The sequence below is a fragment of the Agelaius tricolor genome, unplaced genomic scaffold (assembly GCF_023055355.1).
Source record: "Agelaius tricolor isolate 1412-34295 unplaced genomic scaffold, bAgeTri1.0.p SCAF_19, whole genome shotgun sequence".
In the NCBI taxonomy this organism is placed as follows: domain Eukaryota; kingdom Metazoa; phylum Chordata; class Aves; order Passeriformes; family Icteridae; genus Agelaius; species Agelaius tricolor.
Genome location: NW_027269279.1, coordinates 4201690 through 4220639, shown reverse-complemented (window position 1 = coordinate 4220639; position 18950 = coordinate 4201690). Strand labels below are relative to the sequence as shown.

At 43.4% G+C, this 18950-nt stretch overlaps 1 protein-coding gene across 2 annotated transcripts in view; it reads right to left on the bottom strand.

Annotated features, from left to right (window-relative positions):
- Positions 1-4001: 4001 nt before the first annotated feature.
- Positions 4002-18950, bottom strand: part of CARD11 (caspase recruitment domain family member 11) — a 44922-nt gene continuing 29973 nt past the window's right edge. For both annotated transcript variants that reach the window (XM_071443931.1, XM_071443932.1), the window contains exons 12-24: positions 18075-18178; positions 15104-15156; positions 14423-14555; positions 13760-13961; positions 13193-13319; positions 11887-12127; positions 11378-11474; positions 10241-10336; positions 9186-9318; positions 8498-8677; positions 7219-7343; positions 6261-6376; positions 4002-5700 (exon numbers count right to left, since the gene is read on the bottom strand). In XM_071443931.1, coding sequence (XP_071300032.1) covers positions 5496-5700; positions 6261-6376; positions 7219-7343; positions 8498-8677; positions 9186-9318; positions 10241-10336; positions 11378-11474; positions 11887-12127; positions 13193-13319; positions 13760-13961; positions 14423-14555; positions 15104-15156; positions 18075-18178 — 1812 coding nt within the window. In that variant the 3' untranslated portion in view covers positions 4002-5495. The remainder of the gene's footprint in view (positions 5701-6260; positions 6377-7218; positions 7344-8497; positions 8678-9185; positions 9319-10240; positions 10337-11377; positions 11475-11886; positions 12128-13192; positions 13320-13759; positions 13962-14422; positions 14556-15103; positions 15157-18074; positions 18179-18950) is intronic.

Sequence of the window (18950 nt, the reverse complement as noted above, 5' to 3'; positions counted from 1 at the left end):
TGGCTGGATCAGGTTTTCTTCCCTGGGTCTGGTTGTTTTGCATCACATGAGCAGACAACCACAAAGAGTCTGCAGAGCTGGGAGTTTACAGATGCACTTGGATATGAGAAGAAAGGTTTGCTCCATGTATCCATTCCTCTCTTGTTTCACAGAAATAATTAGATCTCTTGTTCTCTGCCTCAATCTCTACTTCCACTTTTCCCATAAAGGAAGAGCTGGGCAGAATGGTGACCCCAGTAGCTGCAGGTACTGTGTGGGCAGGACTGGCACAGCAGGGTCACTGTCACTCCTGCTATACCAGGAGGGTGTCCCAGACAATGACTGTGCTGCCACCCAAACTTGCCAGTGCTCAAGAGCCCCTATTCACTGTGCCTGAACCAAAACTCACACTGGATTTGGTCTCCAAAACCAAAAGGCACATGGCCTTGATCCATGGGAGAGCCTCCTTGTTCTTCTACAGATGAGTCTGGAAAAGCAGAAGGTTTTTCTGGAATTGCTGCTTCAGTTGACAGCCATCCCTGAATGTGGTGGTGCCCTGGTGAGGGCTGCCCATGGAATCAGCCCCCGTGGGGCACAGGGAGCACAACAAGCAACTCTGGAAACTGAGCAAGCAGGAGGAAGGGGGGAGACAAAGTCACTTACAAGCAGCGAATCACAATCTCCTGTTTGATATTGTGTGGCTCTTTGTGAGGTACTGTTCAATTCTCAGAGCTGAACAAGAGCAAAGGAGATGGAAACGGCACCAAAGGGGAACACATTGTCACGGTCTAAGCTGATTAAGGATGAATGACTTGAAATTCACAATACAAATAACTGCAAAATCCTAGAATGTTGCTCTCCCAGAAGCCCTAAACTCCTGTGTCTTGCTTTTCCAGTCTCCAGGGAACAGTTTAACAAGTGCTGCTGAGACAGCCCAGCCCAGGCAGGGCTGAAGAAGCTGCGAGCAGCTCCAGGGCTCAGCAGTGCCCGACTGCAGCCTTGTACTGAGCTCTCAAACCCTGGGCCATGAAAATAGCTTGGCACAAAGAATACAGAAACCTCTAACAGGTTTACAGGCATTTTTCCAGCTTTGGCATCTATCTCCACTTTAAGTTTGTAGGCACAAGTCTGCTTTGTGTGTGTTCCTACCCCCCTGCAAATTGTGCTGCCAGAGCTGTCTGTGCTGCAGCCGGACCGATTGACAGCTTTGCCTCCAGCCAGAATTCTGATTCAAAGGAATATCCAATTCTGTGTAATAAAGTTTGCATGAAATTTTTACCTGCAACAATTCCCCAATGTGCTGAACTGCATGATACTGACTTATACAATACATCATTTTAGCAGCAGAGTTAAACAAAACGCAAAGCCAGACTCAGTTGGATTTTTCTCTTGTGATCACAGGTATTATACCACATGTGAGAGCTGTAAGCCATTACTTCCATTATTTTGTAGTATGTAAACATCAAATACAACAAGTGTTTCAATCAAATCAAATGTTTAAATGTAGATTTTTAAAAAGGTTTCACCTAAAAAATTAAAAATTAATCCCAAAAATGTTTTCAGATAAAAGATTAAAAGTATGTGAAATATTGAATATGACTGCTTCATTATTATTGAAATACTTTCAATTTTTTAAAAATGAAATGTTAGAATGAAAGAATTTCCATAGACATTTGATTTAGATGAAAACATATTTTCTAACAGAACAATATTCCATTGAAAAAATTTCCAATTGCATTTTCTAGTGGGCAATTTTTCAATGACATTTTCAGAAGAACAATTTGCATTTGAAAAATTTTCCAACAAGCTCTTGTGAGCTCTTAAAGGCAAGAAGTAGTTTTCAAATAATCCATTTTGAAAGGCAGTTATTATTCTATGTTTTCCACCTCTTACAGTAAAAGCAGCAGACCAAACATAGGGCAATTTCCAGGCTTTCTGTTACCTCCATTCAAACTTAAAATACAAACTGCTGAGAAATGTTCCCAGACTTCAATTAGAAACAATGAGTGATTTTAAAATGGGTTGTGCTGTGAATGTTGCTTACCTTAGGTAGGGATCCTTACCTGGGATTCACACAGCAGTGGCTGGGCCTGAGCTCTGGTGTCCAAGCACAGCCTCCAGTTCCAAATCAGGTCTGCAGCTTGAATTTCTCTCTTTAGACTGATTTAGAGAATGTATCTGAATTTTGGTGGTACCTGCAAGTCCAGTTATTGACCCCAAATCTCATATCAAGTGCTGTCTAAAATACAGAAACAACCAAAGAATAAATCAACATTAAACTTGTCCCATTCTAACCATTTGATGAGATCAGGTGGAGAATTTGCTTGAGATTCCATTGTTCAGAACTTGGAATCCACACTGATTCAAGCACTCTGACATTCAGGGAAAATCATGGCCTCTTTTCAAGATCTGAATGTGTTTCAAGAGGTGCAGGGGTTAATTTCCTTCAGCTGAGAGGGACAGCTCTTGGCTCCAGAGCAGAGGCACCTCCCAGCCAGTGTAAATGACTGTGGCCCCTTTTGCTCCGTGGCTGCTTTGCAGCTCCACTCCAGCTTCAGATCTGCTCTTGGAGTTCACACCCAGAAGTCAAGAGGGAACAGAGTTTTCAATCCTCCTCCACCAAGTCACAGAGAGATGAGGCTTGTGCAGGGTACAGCACACAGCTGTGCCATGAACTGCACTGGACAGGGTCTGGTTGTTTTGCATCACATGAGCAGACAACCACAATGGGTCTGCAGAGCTGGGAATTTACAGATGCACTTGGATATGAGAAGAAAGGTCTGCTCCATGTATCCATTCCTCTCTTGTTTCACAGAAATAATTAGATCTCCTGTTCTCTGCCTCAATCTCTACTTCCACTTTTCCCATAAGGTGGTTTAGCTGCCCTAAATTACAGATCAAAGAGCTAAATGCTAAAGGCCAGGCTAATTCTCTCATTTCTTGCTGTAGTCTATGAAAACCCCAGACAGTTCAGAGGGCAATTCATCTCACCCTTAGATAGCCATCTCCAGTGAGTCAGAGAAACAGCTCTTTGGAGGTGAATCTGTGCTCACTGCAAAGGAACCTCCTCCAGAGTTTGGCATATGCCTTTCCTGTGCCCAGAGTGGAGTGGGACAAATCACATCTGCAGCTTTGTCCATGCACAGAGACATAAAGCTGTGGGGAGAGGAGATCACTGCAGAAAGAACCACGGCATTCTGAGACAGTCCATCCCCTCTGCCCCACCTGCCATCTGCTGCAGCCATTCCAGCAGATGGCAGCGATCCCCGTGGCACAGCCGGTGGCACAAGGACATCCTCCTTGTGCTGGCCACTGAGCAGTCAGCTGCTGGCTCCTGGAGGCATCTGACGCTGACCTGGCTGAACTTTTTGCTGAAGCAGCTGAGAAATGCTCCTGCAGTCCCTCCCATTGCTCAGCTGCGGACTCAAAAGCTTTCACAAGAGGGGCAGGAACAAACCACAGGCAGCTGTTACACAAGGCTGCATTATCAGGACATTAGGAATGAATGCAAAATGCTCCTGGAAGGCTTAGTTCTTCCAACTGATGCTTTCTTATTTCTGCTTGAGCTACAGAGGATCTCTGAAGAATCATCCAATTTGTTCTATATATACCCCAACTGGTTGTTGTTCTTTGCCCTGGAGGGAGCTGCAAATTGTGTGTGCAGCCTGTCCTTTTTGTAAAGAGATGGCACATGGAAGTATCCCCCTGCTTGCACAGTCCAAGCAGATGGCACTGGGCAGGTAAAAAGCTATTCTCTGAGAAGTACTAGCTATGAACATTCTTTCAAACATTAATAACTTGAGAAACACAGCAGCAGCAATTAGATGTAAAGTGACATAAATTACTTCTCAAAGAGTCCATTAGTTAAAAAACGATGTGCATAAAAGAGAGGAGCATAAAAGAAAAGCACAGTCCCACAAGCCAACAGGAGCTGACCCAGTCTACCTGAGAGACACCCACAGCAGAAGTTTCTTGCAAAGACAAGGGAGCAGCTAATCTAGTGAAGGCAAGCAGGCCAGATGTTCTGTTTAGATTCCGATTGATTTTTTATTGCCTGCTACTGCACATCAGCCCACAGCACCGAGATGGGGGACTGAGGATGAATGCAGAAGGAAAGGAAATTTTGTTATTAAATGCATCTTAAAAGGGAGGGATATGGCAAGGAATGAAGGATCTAAGGACAATGGGATGGACCACTCTTCATCTGTAGGTCAATTTTTATTGCATTTCAGATCAGCAATTGCGCTAGTCATTATTATCGGGTCAGTTTTATTGGATCAATTTGGCAATCTCAGTACAGCGTCTAATGGAGGAAAGATTTCAAAGACTGAAGAGATTTAGGAGTATAAGTCACACTCATGAGCAGTGGAACTTAAACTGTTTGAGGACTTAAGTGCTTTTGAAAATGGGACATGGTCTCCTCAGCCCTACACACACTTCTGGAAGCATAATCCCACTTGGCCACAGCTCAGTGTGGTGCCCACCGGGCTCCTCGCTGTTGCTCGTGGCACACAGGTCAAGGACTGAGTGGTTCACAGCAATTACTGGCTTATGATATCCTCCTTTTCTTCTTCTAAGAATAGTCCCTCCTGTTGAGAGTGGGCATGTTGGTAGGCAATGATGTTGTAGAGAAATATTTCAGTGAAGAAACACAGAAACCTGTTGTCTGAAGAAAGCACCGTGGTATTTTCCATGAGTAAAAAAATGTTCAAAACTGAGAGATGTACAAATGAATACAATGCAGAGGCAGGGATAAACTAAATGAAATGTTGGCAGATGTGGAAAGATCTGATGTGCCACTGGGACAGTGAAGTCTGTTTTCCTGTAAGCGCCAGGGCTACAAAGGAAACCTGCAAAACTGTTAAATAAAACTGGGGTTTCAAAAGAAAGAGAAAATTTTCATTTTAGTTAATGCCAGGAGGAATAGCTATTTTCTTCTCTTTTGATTAAAATGGGTGAAAATGGCTGTGGAGAACCAGGGCTACAGAGTTGCTCTGGCTATCAGCAGTTGTGTTGCTGTTGCTCCCAACCAGCCTTCAGCTTCCTCAGCTGGGTATGTTCAGAATCTCACCTCAGGGGTGTGTGGGGCACATCTCAATTCCACATCCTGCACCCCAATCCCTATGCCTTATCCCTTTCAGATTCCACTTATTTGTTCTCATCAGAAATTTTGAATGAGACCAAAGAGATCCATATTTTGAACATAATAAATTACCCCAAGCTCCCTCTCAAGATCTTTGTCCTCATGTGTTAAACAGGTGCTGTCCCTTAAGAAATGCCAGTGGATCGGAAATTGTGGTGGTGGCCCCACAGCCTGGGGGCCAGCATCTGAGACTCTGGCTCTTCAACACAGCTCCAGTCCTGTTCCAGACATGCATCCTGCCAGCAGGGAGTGCCCCAGCAGCAAGGGTGAAACAGGAGTGAGCTCTGGGCACCTAACCAGAGGATTCTGAGGAGCCCTGCTCCACCTGGACGTGTCCTTTCCTCACCAAAGAGCTCCATGTTCCTGAGGGCTTTCATAGCTGATCCTCATCCACCCAGATGGTTTTCCGCTGCTCTTCCCCGATCCTGTCCTTTATTGTCCGGATAAGATCCTCAATGCTGCTCCAAGTCTCTGCCTCCACAGAGGCATAAAGGCAGGGCAGTGCTTCCAGCTCCTTCTCCTTCAGGCGGCACATCCGTAAAAACTCATCCTCAGTCTCTGGCTTTGGCAGCAGTTTCCTGTATCAAATGAGCAGACCAAAAATAAATGTCTTGGGTTTTAAGTTAATCCTGTAGTCTCAGCTGTCCCATCAAGAATTTATTTTCTCCTAACTACTTACAAGCAATAAAAGCAGTGAAGGATGCAGCTACTGCAGGTCTACCATCCCCTTACCTCCATGCTGCCCCCAAGGAGAAATATTTGCTATGGGGAAACAATTTCAGAGGATTGAATGGAGGGAGAGTGCAAGTGTTTATGAGCTCTCCTCTTCCAGCTTGCATTACCTTAAGAAATGCTGTGGGAGTGCTGAGCATGGAGAAAACCCCATTTTCCTCGGTCTCATCCTCCCACAATGCTCATTGCCACCAGTGACAGTGAAAGAGTGCCAGATTTCAGGAATTCCTGCTTTCTCCAGTTGTAGGATTTCAGGGAGGAGTCACGGGAGGAAATAGTGCACATAGAAGTACCAGATGGAGAGGGATGAGGGTCTTTATTTCTCTCAGTGAGAACATTATTGGACTCAAGAATTATTCACTGAATAAGATAGAACATCAAATATGCAAAAGGTTTGACATGTTACCTGAACCTCTTGATGTTTTTCTCCGAGACTCTTATAAAGAGAACAATAGGATATATCTTGGCTTTGATTAAATCCTTCGTGCAGCTTATTCCAGCTTCCAGGAGACAATGCTTGTTCTAAAAACAAAGTCATAGCAGTGTCACAAAGGAAAATTCACTGCTGTGGAATCTCAAGATAATGATATCTATCCCTTATGGGGTGATTTGGAGGGCTCTCTATTTACCATTGTACTGATTTAAAACCTTTTAATCAAATATACATTTAAAGTCCAGCTCCTCCTACTGGTTTAAAACTAGTCCGTCAAATAACAGCTGAGCTTAACAGGTTTAAACAGGTTTAAAAACGTTTAAAATGGAAATGGAATGCTCTAAAGATGAAAAGTATGATAAAATACCAGTTTTACATATAGACCCAAACACACAGACTTGCTTTTTGTTCAGAAAGAACATCTACTGCAACTACTTCTGAGACAAAAAAACCATCACTTTAATTCTCCTTTTTTTCCATGCTGTGCATCAAATCTACTCTACTTGACATCAGATCTCTGTCTTGGGCATTGTTATCTTTGTTCTGTACACCCTTATGTCTGGGTTTCAGGCTTCTCTTTCCTTTGTCTAGGTCCTTGTATCTCTTACTCTCTCGTGTATTCATATATACTTATGATATGAAAAGGAAATGAATAAAGGATGGAGCACAGAAAATGAAAGGATATTTAGCTGCATCAATGTGGGTCATCACAGGGAATGAGGGAGAACATAAAAGGATATGGCTGAGGATGGGAAAGAAAAGGAAAAGTAAGAGCACAAATAAAAGCCATTTGGGGGAATAAATAAAAATCTGAGACTGAAAGAGGGCAGGAGAGAGAATGTGCAACTGTAAATTGGCCAGTCTGATATGCAGGACATTGCAGAGAGGTTCCCAGAGAGCCCAGAGAAGGGACACAGAGCACTGTGAGCACCTTGGCAGCAACAGCCTCGATGTTGGCAGGTACAATACATTCATATGTGTTCAGATTCTTTTCTCTGCTGAAGATGACAGTCTCTGTCCTTTGCTTCCTTAAGAACTCTTCCTTTGTTACAATATCTAGGAAGAGATGTGGATGGGGACAGAATCAAATTTACAGCAGCAGAACACGTAGGAAAGTATCCAGTAGTACTTCACATGGGATCTAAGGATGTTCAGGGAAGGAGGATGAGCAATGAATTGTCTTAACAGCTGCCTCATTTCTTCCATTGAATTCAATTAAAGCCTAATCTGATCACAGCTGAGCATCTCAGCTATATCCTGCACCAATGAGTCCTTGGGCAATTATTACAACACTATGAAGGCATTAAATTAAAACAGTAAATACAATTCCAGCACCTAATGCTATATAGTAGCAGTTCAGGGATGGAGGATGCTGAGAAGTGCTAAAAAAAGGTGGTCTCTTAAGCACAGGATCCTAAAATAAGGATTTAGTGTTCCAACATTTGTGTTTAAAGTTTCCAAAAAATTTGGCTTAGGTTGCAATGTGTGATACTGGCCCCCTTGTGAATTGCAGCTCTACATCAAAGCTTTTGTTTTATGTTGCAAGACAGGGGATATTTATTATAATACTTAACTTCTCAGTTTCTCTGTCTGGATGACTGTAAGGCTGCATACTATGCTGTGAGTATTCAATATTAGTGTAAAAATGAAACGTCAGCTCTGTTTAATGCTGGGTTGTATACAATCCTGCCCTGCAGCCATCACGGCACTGCGAACTGCTTTAATAGTAAATACTTAGCATGGAAGAAAATCAGTCTTTCCAGCAGATCAAATGCACAATCTTCACAGCTTGGATGAGACAGAAACCTAAAGTTGCTCTAGGGAAGATATTCCTCATAATAGCAAATACTAGAAACAAATTAATCAAAATTTCACATTGCCTAGATATGCAGTATGCAAACAGTATGCAAACAGAAAGAGCACTCACAGCATTTCAGTCTCTGAGGGGCAGCCTAGCAACCACACAGCATACACATGGATAATATTTATAGACACAGAATCTCATAACCATGTGTACTGGCTGTCTCAAAAACATTCAAATATCCCAGATAGTCTCAAAAAGCAGGATTTACAGCTACACATCACTCTGATGTGACTCAAAGTACCTCAAGCAACTCTCACATGTGCATTCCCCTACGTGTGCACGCATATATATGTTCATATTTCCAACACTGAGAGCTGACAGTCATGGCTCTCTCTTATCCCATTACCTGGCTTGCATATGTTGAATTCCAGGGCACCCCCAGAGTTGAGAAGCTTCTGCACCAAGGGCTTGGCCAGCATGGTGGGGGTGAAGAGCACGGGGCGCCTGCGCTCGCAGTGGATGGGTCTCACCAAGCTATAAGGGATCAGACTGAGCTTCTTGTCCAGTTCACTCTCTGAATCCAAATCTGAGCAAAGAACAAGACATTTATCCTCTGGGTTCCTCTCCATCAATATTTGGAGAAAAAAAAAGGAGACACACATGAGAAATGACATAATCCTTCTTCCCTTTTACTGGGGTTGTCTTTACTGTACTCACAGCACTATGATGTCCAATCTAATACTAAATAATTCAACTGCCTTTTGCTTTCAAGAGATTATTTCTTAACCTCTTCCACACAACATTTGCTTGGAGACTCTCTGCTTGTTAGCTTGACTTACTCCAAGTTAAATGTTTTGGAGCAAAAGGCAAGAAAGCACCTAGGAAGAAGTGCCAGCCAAACAGGACATTTCAGTGTCCTAAAGCTGCCCCAAGCTCTTTTAGCAAAATCAGTTTTGGTCACAGTTGTTGAACTTTTGCAGAGTGGACCACAAATGCAAGACCTGTGATACATTTCACAGCCATGCTGTTCTGTAGATGTTTATGTAGGCCTTTGTGACAGTGCTATGTGTGTAAAGGCTCTTTTAGATTTTTACCTTCCAGTTTATCAGGCAGCTGCTTCCTCCCTTCAGATGAGCTCAGTGCCAGGCCCGAGGGCCAGCCTGTGACAATGCGGACCCGCTCATTGCTGTTCATTCTTTTGTATTTGTTCTCAGACCTACTGACAAACTAAAAAGGTGAACAAAAAAAAGAGAGATTTGAGCCTCACTTTTTGCATTATTTACCCTCCCATGTATTCATCAGCTGATGCTCGTTACCTACGAGATCTGAATCACTTGTGTCTATCAAAGACAGGACTCCATGGATCTGTGGACTGAATTCTAAGACTCTTTAAATATCATAGATCTGTTTCAGAGCCTGTGTTAATCCCTTCTGGGATTTGTTGTTTTGTTCTCTGCTCTTAAGAGGCATGTTTTCCCTTCACAGAGCTCCCTGCTATCATCAGTACAAGCACTGATGTGTACATCATACCCAGAGTATATGCACAAATGTATCACAGGCTATACCCAAACTGCCTCTTCTTTGCTCTTCCAGAGAGACTTAAAAACTCCCAAATGGCATCTTTTTACAGTCATTTTACATGAGAAATAGGCTTCATGCTTTCCTTCCTCATCCATGTGCCTATTCCTCTATCCAAACATTGACTCCTCCTCCCGTGTATTTGCTAACCTTTCCCAGTCACCTTCCTTCACAAGGCTTTATCTTTCACCCACACAGTCTCTGTCATGCTCAGAGTCACTGGCCCACAATTAAAGGACTATTTGCTGATGGAGCCCTATCTCAGAGACTTGGAGATTTGATCCAGCCCATTGGATTTGTCCTTATGGTACAAACAAAGCACATTTCAGCCTCTGATGGCATATGTGTGGGATTCCTCAAGGCACATCCGTAATGGAAGCCATGATCTTGAAAACAAACACCCCACATCACAACAGAAAACCCATCCTTAAATCTCTTTTTGATAGGAATAAATTCCAATACAACCTCTAGACCTGAGCTGGGATTTCTGGGTGAATTAGGATAGCCTGAGAATATCTACCGTTCAGATCCACTATTTCAGACATTGCACTGAGGATTTGAACTTTATTACCTGTAAAATCTGGCCCAAAAGAAAGCTTGCTCTGGACAGGCGAGGGCTGGTTTTGGGGTCGCTCTGCAGGGCAGGCTCCTCTGGCTGCAATGTATTCTAGTAAAAAATAACACACGAGATCTTCTCACCCCCTCTCTTTTTTGTATTTTTTAATCATAACATTTGAGAAACAAAAGAAGCCAAACCAGATATTTTCTATTTCCAATAAAAGGGATAGTGATTGCTACCTATCCCAAACACAATATTCTAAACAAACAGTGGGCATAGCACAGCCTGTGCTGACAAACACTGCTTTTTCACTGCTCTTCACATTCCTTTGTTCACAGACTGCTCTCCACACCTAAGAAAGAGATAATTTCTGCACCAAGAAAGGGCTTTTGCTTTCACAAGCACCTCTGCCAGTGATCTCTGTCCCTTTGATCAGTGGGGCCGTGAGCACAGAAGGAATGTGTGACACTCAACCTCGACTGAAATCAAGTTGATTTCAGCACAAGCACTGTCTACCTGTGTCTGTAAAACTTAGAAGCATGAATGTCTCCCAGACTCTAAAAATAACTTATGGTAACTAACACACCAGGAAGGCAGTTTTAATTATGTAAAAATGGAATTTTAGGGTCTAAAAATGCTTTTAGTGATGGAAAAGGGAAAATTTGAAGGGCTGTTGAGTGTGAAGGCCTGACAATCCCAATTCTCTCCACAGCATCCAGGCTGGAAGAGACAGGTCTTTCTAAAGTGGGACAACAGACTCTATAGTTTAGAGGCTTATTCACAATAGGAGAGAAATAATTCTGATTATTAACTGCAAGGACACAGCTTATTCCTCATGTGTACATGAAGATGCATTAAATGTTTACAGGTATGGAAGCATGAAAAGGGTGACTAACACACAGAACAGAGTTTGGACTTTTAAAGTGTAGTCCCTCCTAGCTGGAAGGGATAATAGTGAGCCAGAGCTGGGTTTATTCCCAGGGACAATATTATTTAAAGCAAACTGAAGGTGCCCACAACCTGCCACAATCAAAACCTACAGAGAGTGTAAACAGGAATTTCTGTAAAATGATGATGAAAAATGAAAAATGAAAAACCAATAGCAGGGGAGTATGAGGTGTTAAAAGGACTTTGTTGGCAGATACTTACCCGCAGGGCCCGAAGGGTGTTGTAGGAGTTTTCTGTCTCATCTTTGCTTCCTCTGTGCATCAACCGCTGCAGCTTCACCAGAAGGAGTTGCTGGGCTCTGAAAGAAAGGATGAAATCACACAGATCAAGATATTTTTGAAACCACTCACAAGAAAGCTGGATTGCAACTGGTCTGTGCCTACAGAAAAGATGAAATAGAAATAGCAGTGAGGACTGACTGAACCATGCAGTAAAGGCAGGAACAAAACAATATGAAGAACTGCAGTTCAGTTAAGGGCTAGAGAATATCCATGGAATATTTGCGTATGATACTTTTTGAGGGACTCACTTCATTTTTTCAGGTAACATCTGGAATCTCCCTTCTTAAGTTTTATAGCTTATACTACAGTTTAGCATCAAAATTTTATCTCAAAATTTAAGACACAGACACCTCTTTCCTTACAGCAGTAATTAAGTTCCCTGTTTCTAGATGCCTGCTCTCAGTAATGGTCACTCGGTATCACTCTCACCTGCTGTAGCTGGGAATGGTCCCCATCTCCAGGTCCCTGTCAGTGAAGGGATCCACCCTGGCACACAGCCACTCACACCTGCCCTGGTACATGGTGTCCAGGATGTGGACAATCTCATCACATTTCACGGACAGGGAGCAGCAGTCCAGCTGGCTGGAGATGTTCAGGTTGAGGCGGATGTGGAATGAGTCCCCCGAGGTGATGAGCCCCTCCTCCAGCTCCGACAGCAGCTTGCGGTACCCTGCAGCAGGGAGGGAAGGGGTGAGGCAGGAGCTCCACTCTGCTGCTGCTGCATTCCCTCTGGGAGAAGCCACAGCACAAACTCCTGAGCTTCCTCTGAGAGGTTTGTACTTCCAGAGTGCTGCTTGCAGGAGTTCCAGCAAGATCATGGGCCTGCACCTCAGAGACACTGATGGGGCACTGGCTCAGGGACAGCCCATGCTGCTGCTGTCAGCTCTGTGGGAATATTCTCATTATAATGCTACTTTTAGGTAACTCCATTCTCAGTACTCCCCACATGACCCGTGGAACGAAGAATTTCTCAGCTACAGCACTGCCCTCTAAGTACCGTGTGAGTTCTGCCACCAATTTTAATGACAAGCTATTCTCCTTATTATCAGCTCTAATTGGCACTCCCAGAATCTATAACATGCTTTATCTGCAGTTAAGTGATGCTCAAAAAATTGCAATAGTCTTTCCTAGAATTGAAAACATCAAAGAAAATCAAAGGCATCACTTCCTGCATGATCTATGCAGCTGAAATTCTCTAACCAGCATAAAAAACATGAATGCCCATTTATACACACCAGTAAAGAATGGATTTTGGAATATAATTTTTGATCCATAACCTGAAATTATCATTATAGAACTTGAACACTAAAATCAAATTCTATTCGCCACACATGAACTCCAGCTGTTAAAGATAAGATAAAGGCACAAAGGTAATAAACAGGGCAACTCCATCAGGTAAATGCTAAATCGACCAGCTGGATAAAGATCACTCAGCTCACCGCATCGTATTGCAGAAAACTACATAAAAATGAGCTTGAGTGTGTTTCATGAGTCATGTTGCTATTGGCCACCATGTAAATTTTTCAGACTCCTGTTGACAAGCACATGTTGTTGTTTTTTCTCAGACAGCAGGCTAAAAGCTGAAGCAGTTCCACAGAGGAGCTGTAATTAACACCAGTGGCATGCTCCAGATTTATCCCAATACAAAGGATATGCTGGTCCTGTCACTCTCTTCCAGACAAGTTGCTATAAAAGCCCTGGGACTACTTGAGATAAGAAATACTTTTGTTCTTACCTTCATGATTTGATTTATACTGGAGTGTTACTGGACCACTGCACCTCTGAATTGTCCAGTGAACTTCTTCCTTTGTGCAAGTATCCAAAGGAACACTTTGATTTTCCCCTTTAATGCAGCCCTCCAACTAGATATGAAAGAAATATTACTCTTCAGTGCAAGTTCAATCTCTGAGTCAATTAAACGTTTTTTTTAAAGTGCCATGATCTTTTTCTTATTAAACAATGCAGACACTTTGTTACCAGAATGTAGATTATGTTCTAATTATATAATTTTTTTTCTCTTAAATTAGGAATGCTAGCAGTCAACAGAGCTGCAGCACTTGCACAATCCCAGGCTTCCCTGGGAGTAAGAAGGAAGTGCAGGAATATAAATTGTGGGGGGTTGTTTTTCCCCCCTTGGAGGCATTTCAACAGGGAAATGGTTTGGGAACATTGGCAGTGGAGGGAAAACGAAGTAAAGAGAAACTTGGCAGAAGCATTGTTGAACTTGTGCTCATGGGATGCCAGGGACAGCATAGGTGGGCGGGCAGACACCCAGGCTGCCTGGTGACAATGTCATGCTCACCAGGAGGATCTGGTGTCCCTCCCGAAGGCCAGCTTTCTCTGCCAGGGAGCCTGTCTTGACAGAGCTGACGAAGCTGCCTTTGTCATTGCCCCCCAGCAGGGTGATCTCTGAGTTGAGGCTGTCCCCGTTGAGCGTCACGCGCTGCACCGTGTGACACGAGCTCCTGATGCGGCCCACGGACGTGACAGAGGGACGGAAGGGTCTGTGTCCGGGAGAGGAAGGGACAACTGGTTATCTCACTCTGACTTAAATGGATGCATGAGAAATGAGAGATATGCAAATAAACTTTAGCATTATCAAACACTACGATCTAAGGACTCTAAAAGAAAATCTCCTTGTTACTGTAAAAGTTCTGGAGAAGAGCATCTCTGAAAATTCAGTGTATAACAGTTCTCCAGTCAGCAAGCTTTGCAGCAAGATAGCAAGATCACAAGGAGGAATAGAAGCCTTTAGAACATTTTGTCTGCCTTGAAGTTTTTGAATTTTCAGGCTGACCTTCATGGGTTTACAGAACATGAAAGGGCTCCAAGATAATGTTACACTGCTGCCACCATAATCACTCCTGCTGCTATAACTTCAGCAACTAATAAATAAATAGAGAGTTTCTACCACAGCACCCTTTCCTCTCAGTCTCTAAGGTAAGTAAACTGGAATCTCAAATACCTTTCCAGAGAGAACTTTCTAAATATGGAGTTGACATGCTCGAGCTCATAGGCATCCAGGCCTTCTGACTGATGAGAGGAAGAGGAAGAGTGCACTGAAGGAGCTCCATGTGAATGCCTGTCATGACTGTCATCTGGAAAGAGAAACAAGAATGATAATGAGTCCTAGATAAAGTGACAAAGATGGAAAAGGGGAAAATTAATTTTAATTGATCCCAGTCAAAGCTGAAGTAGGAAATCCCTCATGCAGAGATGTGATTCACATCCACAGGACATGGCACAAGGAATGCCACTCTCATAGAACAGAAAGTGGGAAGGGACCTCTGGAGACTGTCTAGTCAAAGGTCAGTGCAGGCTCAGCTCAAGAAGATTGCTCAGGACTTTGTCCAGCTGGGTTTTGATATCTCCAAGGATGAAGAGTTTGGCTAAAACTCTCTGGACAACCCTGTTCCAGTGTTTTACCACCCTGTGGTAACAAAACTAACCCTTTTCCCTCTTAGCTCTTCAGGAATGACTGCTTTCCCCTTCTCACCACTGGCTCACCTTTTGTTTCCTTGAATTACTCACAGGCTGTGTGTCCCATTTACTTAGAGCAGGGCTGGTTATCTGACAGTCTCTGTAGCTGGGGAGCAGATCACATATTAGCTCATATTTCAATTATACATGATATCCTCTTGCTTACCATCCATCTCCAAAGCATCACATCCAAAGCTGTCATTGTCCTCTTCAACCAGACTGGAATTAAAAACAAAGCATGAGATAATGGAAGAGAGAGAAAGCTGAACACTTTCAAGCTTTCAGCAGATTTCCAGCTTCAGTAGATTTCATTAAATTCTGAATGAGGAACTTCTTCTGTCAAAAAGGAAGATGTTGGAGGTGTTGCATTAGGCAATGGTGCAGCTGCAAAAAAATAAGCAAGTAACATCCTTGAGGGTTCAGGGAAGATACAGAAAAGGGCAGGAGACAACATGTGTCAGCCAGCATGGGAAACATGTGAAACAGCAAGACAGCTCAGAAGGAAGAACTGCCAACAGCAGTGAGGGAATGAAGATTTTGCTGAGGACAACAGGAAGCTGCTGGCTGGTCTGGTGTGTGACTCACACCACCCTTGGTTCAGCACAGAGATAAAGGGCTGCACCATGCCTGCTGTGCATGCACTGCACCATGGGGGTTTTCTACAACTTAGCAAAAAGCCAGAAGTTCACTGATGGACAGAGTGAATGCAAGGGAAGTTACTGAGGTGTAGCAGAAGAGGAATAATTTGTCTGCTTGATTTAAAGTACTTGAAGCATTTTATAGCAGTTTCAGGGTAGCTCTCATAGCTACTCAGGTACCTGCAGTACAGAATGGCAAAGTGCTCCAGGCTTCTGCACAGGAACTGCCACAGCTCTGGTCCCAGCCCAGCTCCCAGTGACACTGCCATTCCTGCAAAGGTGACTGGGTTGGCTGGCCTTAAAGCCACTCTAAGTTCACTAAAATTTTGCTCTTACAGGGGTATTGGGGCTGTCCAGCCAAGTGAGTGATCTGACAGCTTCACTAGAAGGACTTCATTAAAGCATGTCCTTTGGTTGCAAAGCTGTTTAAATAACAGCTTGTTGTTTTTCCCATTCAAAATGATTTGTAGTTCTCCTGTGGAGCTGATATTTCTCATATTTGGCTTCAGCTGAAGGGTGAATTTTTGCAGCCAGGCTGCAGACGATCAGCTATTTTTACTCCATGCATAAGCAGGGAAATAATGTACCTTTTCCTACATTAAATGATGATCTCACCTTTTTTTTTCCACACAAATTAAGAAGAGATGAACTGTGAAACCTGCAACTTGGCTTGCAAACAGCAATTATTCTGGATTATGTTCACAAATAAGTTCCAAAAATTTATCATGCTAATTATAAAGTTATAAACGACACTGAACTTTTGGGCAGGCTCTTGAGATACTTGACTTTAGTGATTATCGGCTCAACAAAGCAAGTCCCCATTCAAACCTTGTTCCAGGATAACTGTTCTTTCCACATAAAGAATATCTAATATGAAGGAAAAATTCAGATTTCAGTACAACTCAGTCTTCCAGTGCCTTAACACACAGAACAGACTACAGTGAGAGTTACAGTGAAATAAGTCCACAAGATGAATAATCTCCATGTAATCTCCACTGTGTTCTGTAATACACTGCAAATATTGAAAAGTTCAGGCATGCCAAAGGCTTCTCAAGCACCTGAAGCACAAAACATTCAAATCATTAATAAAAACCCCTTTTCTGCATCTTGAGTTGTTACAACACACTTTAAAAAGGGCCTTGGAGGACATTGAAGGAGAAGCTAAGGGAGACTAAAATAAACACTGCTTAAATCCTCAGCAGCCTAGAAAATTATGTGGGAGAACCAGCTGAGGATGCTCTCAGTGGAAAGCTTGTGAAGCTGTCCAGAGAGAGAGGCAGAAGTGGCAGTCTGCCTGAGATTAGATTATTTTGAAAACCATAAAAATCTGAATAAAGTTTTAATAAAGATTAGATATTAAAACCAGATCTAATAAAGATCTAAACCCTTCACATATATTGCTTTCTTCTAAATTGGTCTGCTCTGTTCTTTTCTCCTTTTGCTTGCTACCTTTAGGGAATGTATTTGTGCCTCCTGCTATTTCTGATGCAGACACTGATGCTATTGACACCACACCAACACAGCATGTCTGAGTATCACATTGCAAAAACCCTTTTAGAAAAGGGGTCAGTGCCCTTTAGGGAACTGTGAGGCTGGAGAGGTCTCTTTCCTTCCTGCCACCAACTTCCCACTCAGCAGCTGATGTGATTTCACTGCCAGGGGAACTCCAGGGGCCCTGACCTGGCAGAAGTGGAAGCTGCAGCAGAAGGTGAAGCCAAGGGCAAAGCCTCTCTCCCCTCCCTTCTCTGCTGAGAAACAAAGCCTGAGACTCACAAGAACCAGCTCCCTCCTCCGCTTCTCCCCTCACTCCTCACAGACCTGCAAGCAGCTCTGCTCTACTTCTGCAGCTTACAGAGAGAAGGGGGGGCTTTGAGAGAAGGGGAAGGAACAGGGACATGAGGCCAGCAGGGAGCTGAGGGGCAAAAACTGAAGCTGGATCAGCTCCCTGCAAAGGTAGGGAGAGCACTCTCTCCAATAGTGCTGAGGTATTCTAGTCCTGTTTGTGTTTCTGTCCATTACACTCATGCTGCAGTGCTGTCACTGTGTCATTCATCCCAGCTGAACTTCAGACATTCCTGAGTGCTTTGGACAAAATGTGGAATGAAGGGCTGAGCCTTGAGAAATTTAGATTAATAATCCTATGCCTTATAGACAGAACCAGAGGACACAGTCTCAAGCTGTGCCAAGGGAAAGATAGGTTGCATATTAGAAAAAAGTTTTTTACAGGAAGGGTGATGAAGTTCTGGAATGGCCTGCCCGGGGAGGTGGTTTTAAACACATCCCTGGATGTGTTTTAAAAGAGACTGCATGTGGCACTCAGTGACATGGTTAATTGAGATGTTAGGGAATGGGTTAGACTTGATGATCTTTAAGGCCTCTTCCAACCCAGTGATTCTGTGAATTCTGTGCATTCTGTAGAGGCTCTCCAACTCCTAGAGGAGCTGTGGAGCCCCTTGTCCCTGGTCCCTGTGGCAGCAGGCTCAGGGCAGGTGTCCCCACCTGCAGTGAGGGGTGTCCTCCTTGCAGCGCCGCATGATGGAGTCGTTGCCGGGAGGCTCGGGGGTGGTGGACATGATGCTGTCGTTGCGGTTCCGCAGGGTTTGCTGAGAATGAGAAACCAAAAGGTGTCAGAAAGGTTATCTGGCTGAATGTGCTCTCACTTCTGACTCACAGCAGCGTTAGCAAGGGTGCTCTGCACTGGCTGTACTCTGCTCTGAGAAGCACACACAGAAAAAGAAGAGAAGTTGATTCTAGCTGTGCAGAATCCAAGAGAACTTATTTATCCCAGATTTTAGCACAATGCACAGCTTGTGTGCTGGCACTGCACCTTCTCCTGTGACCACACAACTGCCTGATTTACTGAGCCATTGTAACTTTTCTTCTGTGTGTGGCACAGCTGACATAGGAGGAGGGGGATGAAAAGCAGTATGTATACTTATATAAATATATATATATATATAGTTGGAATGAGGAAGAAAAATACAGATCTCTATATATTAAATAATTAATCTTCCAGCGCACTGGAAACCCTGAATTGCACTAGAGGGAAAACAGTATAAGTCATCTAAACATCCAGCAGATATTCCAAAAAATATTCCTAACCTAGCTAAGCTTATTATGAGCGGCAGCAAGTTCTTTTCTGGCTATTCTTGAGTATAATTTTAATTTCCTGGGGGCAGCATTTTTCACGGTGTTCTAGAAAGATGTTTTGTTCTTTGTTATTAACACTCTGCAAGAGCACTCTCTCTATCTGCCTGTCCTGCTGTGTCAGTGCTCACATATGTATAATGGAATATCTACCTTGGAAGATTATGGGGATACAGCAAGCAGGGAAGAAATGCTCTGACTATGGTATGCAGAAATTTCCAACTGTGA